The 12864-nt window shown below is 40.8% G+C and overlaps 1 protein-coding gene across 1 annotated transcript; it reads right to left on the minus strand.

The window, feature by feature from the left end:
• Positions 1-559: 559 nt before the first annotated feature.
• On the minus strand, positions 560-9028 carry LOC149289554 (ataxin-1-like). Its single transcript, XM_089490468.1, has 2 exons — positions 7145-9028; positions 560-1075 (listed from the first exon to the last, which is right to left on the minus strand). Exons 1-2 carry the CDS (start codon positions 9026-9028, stop codon positions 560-562), a joined length of 2400 nt encoding a protein of 799 aa, XP_089346594.1.
• Between the last annotated feature and the right edge of the window lie 3836 nt (positions 9029-12864).

A 12864-nucleotide genomic window follows, 5' to 3' on the forward strand; every position in this document is an offset into this window, starting at 1 on the left:
GCAGAAGAGTGATGTATGCATGAAAAATATTGCAACCCACAGGGTGTCCAAACACTATCAAAATGACAGAAAGCAGACTTTTGATTCGTTTTTCCTCTGTCGCAGGCCCAGCTAAACACAGCACTTAAGCCACAAGACCTATCCATGAGAAGATTTCCCCCCAAATCAGCATGCTATGCTAGTACAAATGGGTGGACTAATTTCTCTCCATTTCCCTTGTCATCCTCTCTGAATGATTAAAAAAAGCAGAAGCCAGTAGCACCCCGCAATGACATAACGGGAGCTACCTGTATACATTCCTCTCCATAAAGATTGCAGAAAGCTTATACTTCTGCCACATCAGTAGCTCCCACACAACCTGGCTACTAACAAAGACTTGTAGAAAGAACGTGTGCACCAACAGTCTCCTGCAAGATACCAGCCGCAACTATAAAATGTTATAACATAAACCTAATATAAGATGATAACATGTAAATACTGGGTTATTTATTCTACAGTACAGTAATCTGAATAAAAATGACAAGGGTAAGCCTACTTTTTTCTCTCTAAATTATTTTTTTCACTTGCCTACATTAGATCGACCTTCGATGGAAATCTTAACCTCCTGAGGAATAAAAGAAGGCTTGGGAAGAGTCAATGGTGGTTCCTCTTCAGATTTCTCTAGTTTTCGTGTTTCTGGGGCGGACCACCTCCTCTTCCTTGTTGCCCTGGGCTTTACTGATTCTGTTTTGGCTTCAAAGGCTAATCCTATTGGACGCCTCAGTTCGCCGTTTTCAGAAGTCAACTGTGCACTTCCCTGATTAACCCCATTCTCTTGCTCTGCATATCTGTGCCGGTTTCCGGACAAATTGTCATTCTTTGGGTGCTTCAGCAAGATGCTAGCTGAATCCATAGGCTGGCCCTTTTTTATGGAGCCATTTTTTAGATTCTTGAGTGTTAGCGAAATGCAGACATCCCCAACAGACAGCTTGGAACATGGCAAATCAAACAGCTGGCTTGTTCTTTCAGGGCTGCACGAGGACCAGCCTTGACCAAACACAAAAAATGGGTATTCTATCAAAACCTCAACACTGACCTGTTGGAAATAAAATAGAAAAGAAGGAATTTAACACATTTTTGTTAACCTGAAACAAAGAAACTACTTTGGTCATCAAAATATATCTGACATTAACAGAACATGAAAAACTGCCCATGTGCTGTGGTAACATTATGCTTTTAGATATGTATCATAAAAGATTTCAGGGGTTATTTATGCCTTAGTTCATGCACCGGTTAAAAGAGAAAACTATCGAGTAAGGGAAGTCAGGGATACTGGGATACATCTTAATGTCAGCAGAAGACACGGAGACGTAACAGAAAGTCTTTTAATGTTATTAAAAACTGCCATGTGAGTGTTAAAAAGCATTAACACAACATACAGGTGTTTTTATGCTCTTCTGTTTAATGCCAAGTACTTTCTATCAGACTTAACTAGGGCTGCAACAACTAATCGATAAAATCGATAATGAAAATCGTTGCCAACGAATTTCATTATCGATTAGTTGAATCGATTTTTATCGATTATAAAATGAGGGTCTTTTCAGAGCAAACGCTCTGAAAAATACCCCTCATTATATAATCCGTTTCAGTGACTCACAGCAGCAGCTCCTACTTACCAGCCCCTCCCTGTAATCACTGTGACAACTGGCCCCGCCCCCTTCCTTCTCCCAGAAGGCCAGAACCATATGGCTGTGACACTCATCTAGCTGTAAGTATAAAATTAATATTTGGGCTGCTGAAAGTTAGGGGAGGTGGGGGTTAATTTAGGGGCAGTTATGGTTAATGGGGTGTTTAGGGTTAATTTAGGGGCAGCTATGGTTAATGGGGTGTTTAGGGCTAATTTAGGGGCAGTTATGGTTAATAGGGTGTTTAGGGTTAATATAGGAGCAGCTGTGGTTAATGGGGTGTTTGGGGTTAATTTGAGGCAGTTGTGGTTGATGGGGTCTTTAGGGTTAATGGTGTGTAGGGTTAATTTAATGATGAGGACGGAGGGTTAATTTAATAAAGTTAACTTAAGGTGCAGTTAGAGGTAAAGGAGGGGGGCAGACTAAGGGGAATCTAAATCCTGGGGGCAGTGAAGATTAACCCAGTACTTATTTATAAAAGTATGGTGTCAGTGTGCTGTGAACAGGTCTGTGACTCTATGAGGGGACTATGAGGTATCTGGGGGGTATAAGGCATATCTGGGGAGGATGGAGTGACATATCTGGGGGTATAAGGCATATACGGTATATAAGGCATATGTGGGGAGGGCAGCGTGGCATGTCTGGGAGACAGTGTGGCATGTCTGGGGAGGGTGGAGTGGTGTATCAGGGGGTATAAGGCGTATCAGGCACAGTGGCATGTGTGGGGGTAGAGTGGAGTGACATATGTGGGAGGCAGCGTGGAGTGGCATATGTGGGAGGCAGCGTGGAGTGGCATATGTGAGAGGCAGCGTGGAGTGGCATATGTGAGAGGCAGCGTGGAGTGGCATATGTGAGAGGCAGCGTGGAGTGGCATATGTGGGAGGCAGCGTGGAGTGGCATACGTGGGAGGCAGCGTGGAGTGGCATACGTGGGAGGCAGCGTGGAGTGGCATACGTGGGAGGCAGCGTGGAGTGGCATACGTGGGAGGCAGCGTGGCATGTCTGGGAGGCAGCGTGGCATGTCTGGGAGGCAGCGTGGCATGTCTGGGAGGCAGCGTGGCATGTCTGGGAGGCAGCGTGGCATGTCTGGGAGGCAGCGTGGCAAGCCTGGGCTCAAATGTGCATAAATTGGGGGGCTGGTTGGGAAATAAAGACAAGAAATGTATTTTATCAAAGTTTTTTTTATTCTGCTGTTTGTATTTAACATCATTTGTTTATTAAATTATTTTAAATAAATGAAAAATGTACATTCATTTTTTTTATCCGATTAATCGATTAATCGAAAAAATAATCGGCCAACTAATCAATTATGAAAATAATCGTTAGTTGCAGCCCTAGACTTAACTATAATTTCTGCTGGGACATAATTTTATGTTATCTGCCCTTAATTAGGTTAATTATGTAATATGCCTAAAGAAAAGACCTAACTTGTCTTAAAAGCTTGTACTCTAATTCTAATCAATTAGCCAAATAAGCTATCACCTTGACTCACCTATTTCCATGGCTAACATAGCACCACGCCCTACTTAGATCTGCTTTATTAACGATAAAATTATTTTTATTGCATAGCCACTAAGCATTAAACAAAGACTCCCAAGTTGATAACAAAATATAACATGTAGGGTATAATCTCCAGCTATAAGAAGGCTACGGGAACGTTGTGGCTATTTTAATACCGAAATGTAGCTATTATGAACTCAAGCCGTTAGCAGAAACAACACGAGAACATTCAGGAACCCTGTCAGATAAAACTAAATTATTAATGTGAGTAAACATGGGCAGTAAATGGAAAAAGAAGCCACAGACTCTACCTACATGTTGTGACAGGTCTTACTATGAATAAAGACAGGTGCTAAGCAGGCATGTGAATTAATTAGCGGGATCGCAAAAGGGAGAGCATGTAAGACAAATTGTAAACAAGGTTACGTAATTTGGAAACATACAAAATGACAACTGAAGCATCAACAAAGAAGCAATTGAATGAATCAACCCTTTCATCGCGGACAGCTTTGCCAATTAGAAAACAGTCCATCAGCAATATGATTTTAATATGAAAATATTGTGTGTATGTACAAAATACCGTACCACGTAACGTGAAAAAAGGACAAGCTTCTCAAAACAGCAAGCCTATGTTTCTCAAATGGATTCATTCGTATCGCTTTATGGGTGAGTATACCTATTCACAATAGACGTTTTATTTAAGAAAGCCTGCTTGAACATACATGTAAACAACAGCAAATGATTAAAATACAGAAAAACACAGCAACACCGAGGCCCTCCGACAAAGAAAAAAGCACCACATTTATATATAATATACTTTTTCATATTAAAAAGAACCGCTAATGCATGTATCTGTCAGATTCAAATTTGAATAGAAATATATATATACTGTATATGCAGCTAATACATTTTTTCACCATTGTTTTTTCTATATTTATATATATGTTTTTTTATATGTGAATGTAGATACAAAGTGGTATTTTGGAGCTGGGCAATATTGTTTCCACAGAATTGGCAGAGGTGTGCTGTCTCACGAGGTGAAGGGCCACTCAGAATTCTTTATGCAGGGCTGCCACTAACAGGGGGAACCCCACTCTGGGTAGTGGGCTTTCAGTGGGGGTCACATAAGGTGACTTTATGTGACTCTGTACTAGTAGTGTGGTAGCTGGCACTGTATTCAAGCAGAGTGGAGTCAGGAACCTGACAGGTAATCTGATTTAGTGAATAAGTGCGTGTGTTGGAAAGGATTAGCTGATGTGGGGGTTCTTAGGGACCACTTGGCCACAGGCTAAAAGGAGAACATTCTATGTAATTTCAATGAATCTATAATACTTTCCCCAGATCCTCTAACATTAAAAAAGGTTAGATTTTTTTTTTAGTTTTACTTTAGTTTGGTTACTACAACCACAAAAAGTGAGTACCAGTGATTTTAACCATAAAAGAGCTGGGCTCACACCTTAAATTGGTGGGTGGGGTATTGCAGTTTCATGTGGTTCTTAGCAATAATAAAAAAAATGGCAAAGCAATAATATAATATATACTAGGTGGTAGGAGATAGTAGTAGTTAGTAGTGTGCACAGTTTCCTATAATGGACTGTTTGCAACCCTATACACAATATATATAACCTTGCTCACAGTTAGGAGATCAAATCAATATGTGATTTGTATACAAATTAAAGGGAAGCCCTAGACCTACTTATATGCATTTTGCACTCAGTTAGGCTCCCACAAGGTCTAGGCACATATTGTAAGCCTCTAGAGGATCTAACAAATGCATTTATTTCTTGGGATGATTCTAAAAATCTCCCACGTTCAGTCCAAAGCACCATGGAGGTAGGCAGCCTTGTACTAAATTCTTTGGATTACCATATAGCTAAAATTATTTATTCATTAACATCATGTAAAAGGCATATATCTAAATGTTCGTCAATCTTCTCTATCTTTATTTCTAAAAAACACTCCAGCACATACACATTATTTTCATGTAGTGAAAGTACCCAATTAGGTGTAATGAATCTAAAAAACAATCTGATACCAATTATCGGGAAATTCATTTAACAACCGAAGAGACGTATAGAAAGTAACACAGTTATTTATAAGTTCATCTTCTCGTTCCAGAAGAGGGCAAAACCGCCAACAATATAACAATATAACTTTGGTCTCTATTTGCCAATCATAGGATTTTGTGACATTCATTTGTAAATCTGTAGACATTGGTTCTTCATTGGTGAACACAGAGGCAAAACCAAAAATTACAAATGTGTGCCTTCTCCTTATCCTTGCTAACATACTTTCTAATTTTAGGCTTCAATATGCACACAATTGGCTTCCTCATAATTTAAGGGGTTTGTCTTGCTGTCATTGACTGTTTCTCATTATCTACTTTAGCCATTTCTAAATGCTTTTCTGCAACTATCGCTAGTATCTTTGTATGTTATAAATAATGCTGCTGACCACTTTGATGTATATGCTTTTAACATCTTTCTCTTTTTTCCTGCCTAACTGCTCTATTAAGCCACATTGGCTTTAATGTTCTTCTTTTGTATTTGTTATCCAAGGGGACATGCTTATATGGGTATTTTATAAGTGCATTTTATTAATGTTACTTTGAAGATATTCAACTTGGTTTTTTGGCGAACGGAGTCAAAAGCTGAGCAAATAGCACACAGAACAATTGATAAGTTAGGGGTCATCTAGAGGGCAAGTTTAGGTCATGACATATTGGTTTTAGTGGGATTTTGCAGCTAAAACCAATACTGTTGTTGTCGGGCAGGTAGTTCAGCTGATTGGTTAATCAGCTATACCATAGCGTGAGCATTTCCGGAGGGAAAATTCATGCAGCTGTGTTCGCGGCACAAGAGAAGTTTTAATTTAAATAAATAGAAGCGTGCAAGGGGTATGATTCTTACCTCAGCTGAATTTGCAAAGAGCTGTCCCTGAACAAGTCCCCCCCCCTTTTTTCTCTTTTGTTACTGTTTATAAGGGTAAAGGTCGCCTCTGGTTTGGGATGGACACGGGCTTGGTATTAAACAATCTGGCTATGGAAGGGCGGATTGTTTTATGTTTGTTTGTTATTTACAGTGAATGGTTATTTGTTTATTAATGCCTCTTATACCTTTCAATAAAGCTACGGCCAATTGTTATCCAATTTAAACTTTGCTTTTAATTAATTTTATTAAAGTTCCTGATGTGTGCATGCAATGGACATAAGCTATCTTTGGGCCTTGTACACAACGTTGGATGCAGGACTCAAGTTTCATGAGGGAGACGGATGCCTGCTACCCCTGATTGTGGCAATATATGTGAGGACTTTATCTAAAATGTGTCTATCCATTTTTTAGATTATCTAAATCCATCAAAACATTTATTAGTAGCCATATTTTAAGACATTGGCACAACAGAATATCATGTCAAAATAATAACATGTATTGTTTTTTTGTTATATGTTTTATTCCACCTGGTGCCTCCTAGCCTGCTAGAGGATACTGGCATCCATGAGGGGACCATGAGGGATGCATATACAAGGTAGACCATATCAGCTCAGACTCCTCCAAATAGTAGCCCTAGTCCACCAAAAATGACTTGCTACTGTAGCTAACAGCCGCAACCAAAATGTTTATTCTGACGTAAGTCACCCATATTCAAGCAGGAATTTTGATTGCATCATACAAGTGAAAAAAAACACCAGTTGGGATGCTCAGATACTACTAAAGCGCACATTGATGACATCGCCTCTAAACTATATGCCCCTGATGCAAAACAAGACTCCGGTACGAATGCATAATAACCTGTGACTAACATGTTTGTTGGACTTCTGAGACTTGTACAGGCTACTGGTAAATGTTCTCTGTAAACACTGAGGAATGTAGGTACTATTAGACTACAACCTTGTTCAAACAATTATGCTATGTTAATCAATGATTTTGCAACAGAATTATTTTACATGAATGATATGATATTAAAATGGAGGGGGTCATTCACCTGTGCCCGATGTTCTCCTACTGAAAATTGTACCACAGCGATGCCTGGACTATGGGTGCTCTCAATCCTCTCCACAGTGCTGGAATCAATTTTCAAGTCATTGCTAATATCGGCACTCTGTATGAAATCTTCTGTTTTCAAATCTTCTACCTTCTTTAGATCACCATTGGCTAGCTGAATGATTGACCCTTTTGTGAAGTAAGGGGGCAGTGTTGGTGCAGCTGCCATAGAAGAAGCAACAGACTGTACCACTGGGAGGTGGAATTGAGCTGGAACGAGTGCAGCCTGGTAAGCAGTTTGTGCTGCCAGAGACTCAGCACCATAGTTATCGCTCTTCGGAATGGGCGTAGTGACAAATGTATGAGGCACTGCTGCAAACTGGGGAGATGAAGTGACAATAGCAGGTGCTACCCCCACCCCGGAGGATTCCATGTCCGGATTTCCCACTGGGATGAGCAAGGGCTGTGTGCCAGGGATCACCAAGTGCTGTGGCAAGTTTCCAGGGTAGCTAATGGTTTGCTGCTGACTGCTGAGATAGCCAATAACTGGCTGTTGTGTACCCGCATAAAAGGCTGCAGCAGGCAGCCCGACAGAAAGTTGCTCTGCTGCACTGTGAGTTGTCTGGATGACCGTGTGGGGAGATAAAGTGGCAACGGTTTTTACACCTTCTTGGCATAAAGTCTGTTGTGGGGATAAAGCATAGGACCGGTGGGCTGGTTTTCCTAAATGTAAGCTTCCCTTGTTATGAGCTGCAGAGGGTGATGCTTCTCTCTTTATAGTTTGCGAGACATCCATGTCTGTGGCAGTCGTGCTGCTGTTAGGTACTACCATGACCGAAGTACGAACACCTGAGAGATCCCGAGTACTGTAATCAGTATTTGGGTGCACCACTACAGGCCTTGTCTCATAATGCTGGGAAGCTGGTTTATTATTGCCTGCTTTCATTAGATGTGCATCTGTAGAGGAGGGTACTAAAAATCTCCTAACTTTCTCCATCTCCCCATTTAATAACTCCTTGGCTTGTGGCCTGAAACTCTCATCCTTTTTTGTGGGGTCCCTAGTGATAAAGTGGGCGCCTGAATCTGAGTACTGCACAACCACCTGAGAGGGGCCACTAAGAGTGAGGGTATGTGGAATAACAGTAGGGTGAGTATGTAGGTGGACTGGTATGGTTGGAGGCGAGAGAGTTCTGACTCCGCTCTGTGAAGAGCTAGAAATATGAACATATTGACTTGGCTGGGTAGGCGGTGATCTTGCTGTAATTAATCCAGGAGTTCTATCTATGTGCGATTCAATTTTCTGTCCCTGCTGGCTAAAGCTACTCACGTTGGCCAGCATAGTGGAATAAGCCTCCATCTGCGAGCGTTGGGATGGAATGGCAACACCTGCTGCCGAGGATACAGCGCCTGATGAGGAATTCGATGTAGGTGAAATTAGCTGTGAATTGATGAATCCTGCATATGATGTTCCACTATACTGTGGCCCAATGAACTGGAAAGTTGGGGGCACACTAGTATATTGCACAGGAGACATTGAAGCTCCTGACTGCGATTGTACTGTCTGGTAAATGGCAGGAACAGTTGTTGCTGCCGGTACCGACTTTGGAGCATTGGTAGGGGAATAGTCCATGCTAGCTGAACTTGACTTATGTAAACCTACCCCCTGTGGTAAACCAGCTTCTACTGAAGTTCCAACAGACCCATGATGACGTCCACCAAGGATGCTTTGGCTTGTGGCCGTGGAGGAAAGCCATGATAAGCTATCCGTACGGTGGTTTTCGTTTGTCAGTCCGACTGTCTTCTCTTCAGAAGGCCGATTTGTGGCAGGAATTTCACGTTTTTTTGGTGGCAGGCTTTCATTGCTCCGTTCTTGATTAGATTTCATGTTTTGCTTTCTGCCACCCCCGCCGACCACCACTACTTGCTCACTGTCTGACTAGTGCTGATTTCAGTCTGGTGAATAGGAAGTTACATTTAATTCCTGAAGGAAACCCAGAGACTTCATGTGGAATCATCTCCCTGGGAGCACAATCTTCCAACAGTTGATGTGCAATCTAAAAATTATAATACAAACAAAAAATAAAAATACAGAAAATGCATGGTTTTTTTTTTGCTGCATTTAAACACAAGGTTGGGTATACAGACACACTTAATTAAATATACATATATACATAGAGTACGTATGTTGCATGGCTTGTAACCAAGGAGATATATACACATACATATATACATATCACAGCTTCAATAATTAAATTGGACCTTATAATACATATTATTTACAAAAAAACATTAATAATGTCTGTTGTTCCATTTAAAAAACAAGCATGGGTGCTACTTTGTAAAGAAGACAGGAAAAACACATATCACTCTGCAGTGTAAAGTGCTGACTTTTATAAGGCTTGCAGAGGTGGGTGTGAAAACCAGCGACAAAACAACTGAGAGGGAAAGACTATTGAACTGAGGATAGCTGTGAAGAACCTGTGAAAATTCTATCTCTGCATTGGGAACATCTGCCTGGGAGCACTGAGAATTGCACTTACGTAAATATTCAGATTTTTTTTTAACATACTGTATAAAACTTTGAAGTATAACAAGTCAGCCAGGCGTCAGTTATCTGAGCAGGGCTATAACTAGCATTTTCCACAGCTGGGATATTGTAGCAAAACATCTTCACGTGCTTTTCCTGATGTACTGTATGCAGGGCTGGCCCTACCTTATAGACCAACTAGATGGGCTGAACTGGCAAGGGATACCATGTCTAGGATACTAAGCAAGAGCATGCAAAAGAGGAGATAGAACGGTCTATTGACTTAAATGGGGGCTGGCAGGAGATTTGGGGTTTCAACTACCTAATTTCACTATATTTTATGAAGGGCCAACACTGACAGGCTTCTCCACTGCAATGCCCAAACTGGACCTGTATAATGATTAATTCAACAGAGGTTGACTGAGTGACTGAGTAAATCTCACTGATTTAAGTATACATTATACAGGGTCAACCAAGCTCACTAGACGCTCACTGCACAAGAAGCTCACTAAGGTTGGATCTTCAATGTATAGTGAAGTCAAAGAGATAAAAACAAAACTCTCCTGTCAATACAACCCTGTATAGTTTGTTTCGGGCACTATAAACCTACTACGGCAGCCATATCTAGTCTCTGATATATGTTTTGTTATTTGGTTGTCAATGTATTGGCATGCTGTAGAAAAACAAGGCACAACAATTTCCTTTTTTCCACAGGTCTAGTAATATAAAGCTGTGTTCTCTGTGTATAGCATATAAAGGATGCTACAGGAGGATCTACCATTCCATTCTTCACCTTGATACCAAAGTAGAAAGCTGCACATATTTAGCTGTGTTTAGTCTTGTTACTAAAGCTAATAGTGTCTTGAGTGCACACAGACATCCATGTACTTAGGGCATCCAAAATGAAAAGTGACTAGTGCACACAACCATTAGTATGGCTGTTCTCCTCTAACCAACTAATGATACCCTCACTGGCTACATTATTATTGGATGATGTTCTATTGATGTATTTAAGGGTTTACATTTGAGCTGCATGTTTCTTGAAAACTTAACCCATATGGACCTCAGATTTGTCCATTTTTAAGTACCAGTCTTAATTAAGACTTTGCAATTTGATCCATGTTTTCTTTATGTGGTCACTCTAAGTGGACCTGAATGCATCCCTGGGATAAAGCTCTCTGCTCCTTCATTTTTACAGCTTAATAGTAGGTAAAAAATTAATATAGCTGTATTGGTCTAAGAGAACATGGTATCTTTATTGGAAGATTATACCTTTTATAAGACCAACACATAAAAAGAGTAATTTAAGTGGTTTTACCTCAGAGGTCTGTTCCTCAGATTGAATGATAAGAGTCTATCAGAAGAAGAGACCCAGAAGTCCCACAAGTGAATGTCACTCTACATCTTTTCCTATGTGTTAAATGTTGGTAATGGCTATTTTATTCCCAAACCTTTATATCCTCTTGCTGGGCTACACAAAGTAATTGACTGTTTAACTTAAACTACAAAGGGATCTTTGCAATTATTTTTACTTTATAATGAAAACCAAATAGTAAAAACATAATGCTAAAGATTTACAGTATTTCTATGTCTTATGTTCCAGGTTTATGTTTCTTTTCCAAAAAAATGCTGTATTTTGTTCACTTTCATTAATTAAATAGTTAAGGATGAATTAATACCAATACTTCTATATGCGTAACTGTATGAATACATTTCCTTGTTTGAGATAGTCCTCTGCTAATAACTTCAGAATTTACAATACAGCAGGAGTTCTGCAGCTTCAAACCACAAAGGCTTCCATACACTGTAATAAAGTCATTCTAGGTTACCTCTCCAAAATGTCCCTGGGTACTGCAAATGATTTATGGTTTTACAATGAGTGATGATAGAAATATGAATAATACAAAAGTGTACATAATTCAGAACAAAAGTAGCATTTATATGTGGTGTGCTGTACTCTTAACTTGCCTATAGTAAGTATTATAAAAATCTGTGCACTCTCTAAAGGGTTTGCAAAAAAGAAAAGTTTCAGGGTACTTCAATAATTCAAATGTTTTCAATTAATTCTCCATTCTGTAGATTGATTACCTACAGAAGGTGAAAAGGCATATATGACAGGAACATATCGCTTAATACTATGGGCAGATCTGAAGGAGAAGTCAACGGGGCAATTTCCCCTCTCCACCCCCCTGCAGGCTCCAGGAATAGGAGACAGGCTAAAGCTTCACAAAATAATAACCAAATAATCTGGTTACGTTAGAGTGCATGTCCAGGGATGTTTGTGCAGGTTTGTGTGTCTGGGTATGTCATCGCATGTGTTATTGTCTGTGTGCATGTATGTTACTGTGACTGTCTGGTTGTGTTAGTGTGGGTGTCTAGGTGTGTGTGTTGGCACTGAATGTCTGTGTGCATGTATGTGAGCGTTAGTGTCTGGTTGCGTTAGTGTTGAATGTCTAGTTGTATTACTATGAGTGTCTGGGTGCATGCATATGTAATTGTGTGTGTGTGAGCATACATATGTAATTGTGTGTGTGAGCATGCATGTGTAGTTGTGCGTGTGTTTGAGCATGGATGGAGTGTGGTGTTACCCTCCATCGGGTCAGGGCTTACAGGACAGAGACCTCCATGGCCAGTATGTGTACCTGGATCTGATATCCAGCAGGTTTCAGCCAGAAGTCAGGGAAATGCCCGTGTTTACCATGCTCCCCACAGACTACAATAGCGACCCCCTACTGGGTTGAGTGCAAATACTGAGCCGTGTGCAAAGGAGGACCTGATGAAGAACTTTGTGTGGCTTGCTGTGTCTATTGTATGTAATTTACGTAGCTAAGCTTTGGCTAGCCACAGTGCCAACGCAGCTCTGGTGCAGCTACGTCCCCCCTTCTCTCTTCAACGCTGGTTCGGTCTGGTGCTGAAGGGGTTAATTGTTGGTGTCCCGGGAGGAAGAAGCAACATTTGGCAGGAGTACCCAGTCGGGGTAGTGGGTGTCCCATTACAGATGTTTAAGTGGGGTGAGATGGAGTATGTGTTAGAGTGAATGTGTGTGTTAGTAAGTGTGTGTAAGTGTGTTTACATATGTGTGTCAGACTGTATGTTGGAGGGGGGGGTTGCAAGGGACAAAGTAGACAGAGACGAGTTGTTTGGGGGAAACGATTGCACAGACCAGCTGTTGAAGTTGGGGGGCCCTGGGGCAA

This window comes from Sceloporus occidentalis, unplaced genomic scaffold (genome assembly GCF_023333645.1).
Source record: "Sceloporus occidentalis isolate IW3139 unplaced genomic scaffold, rSceOcc1.0.p SCAF_44, whole genome shotgun sequence".
Taxonomy (NCBI): domain Eukaryota; kingdom Metazoa; phylum Chordata; class Lepidosauria; order Squamata; family Phrynosomatidae; genus Sceloporus; species Sceloporus occidentalis.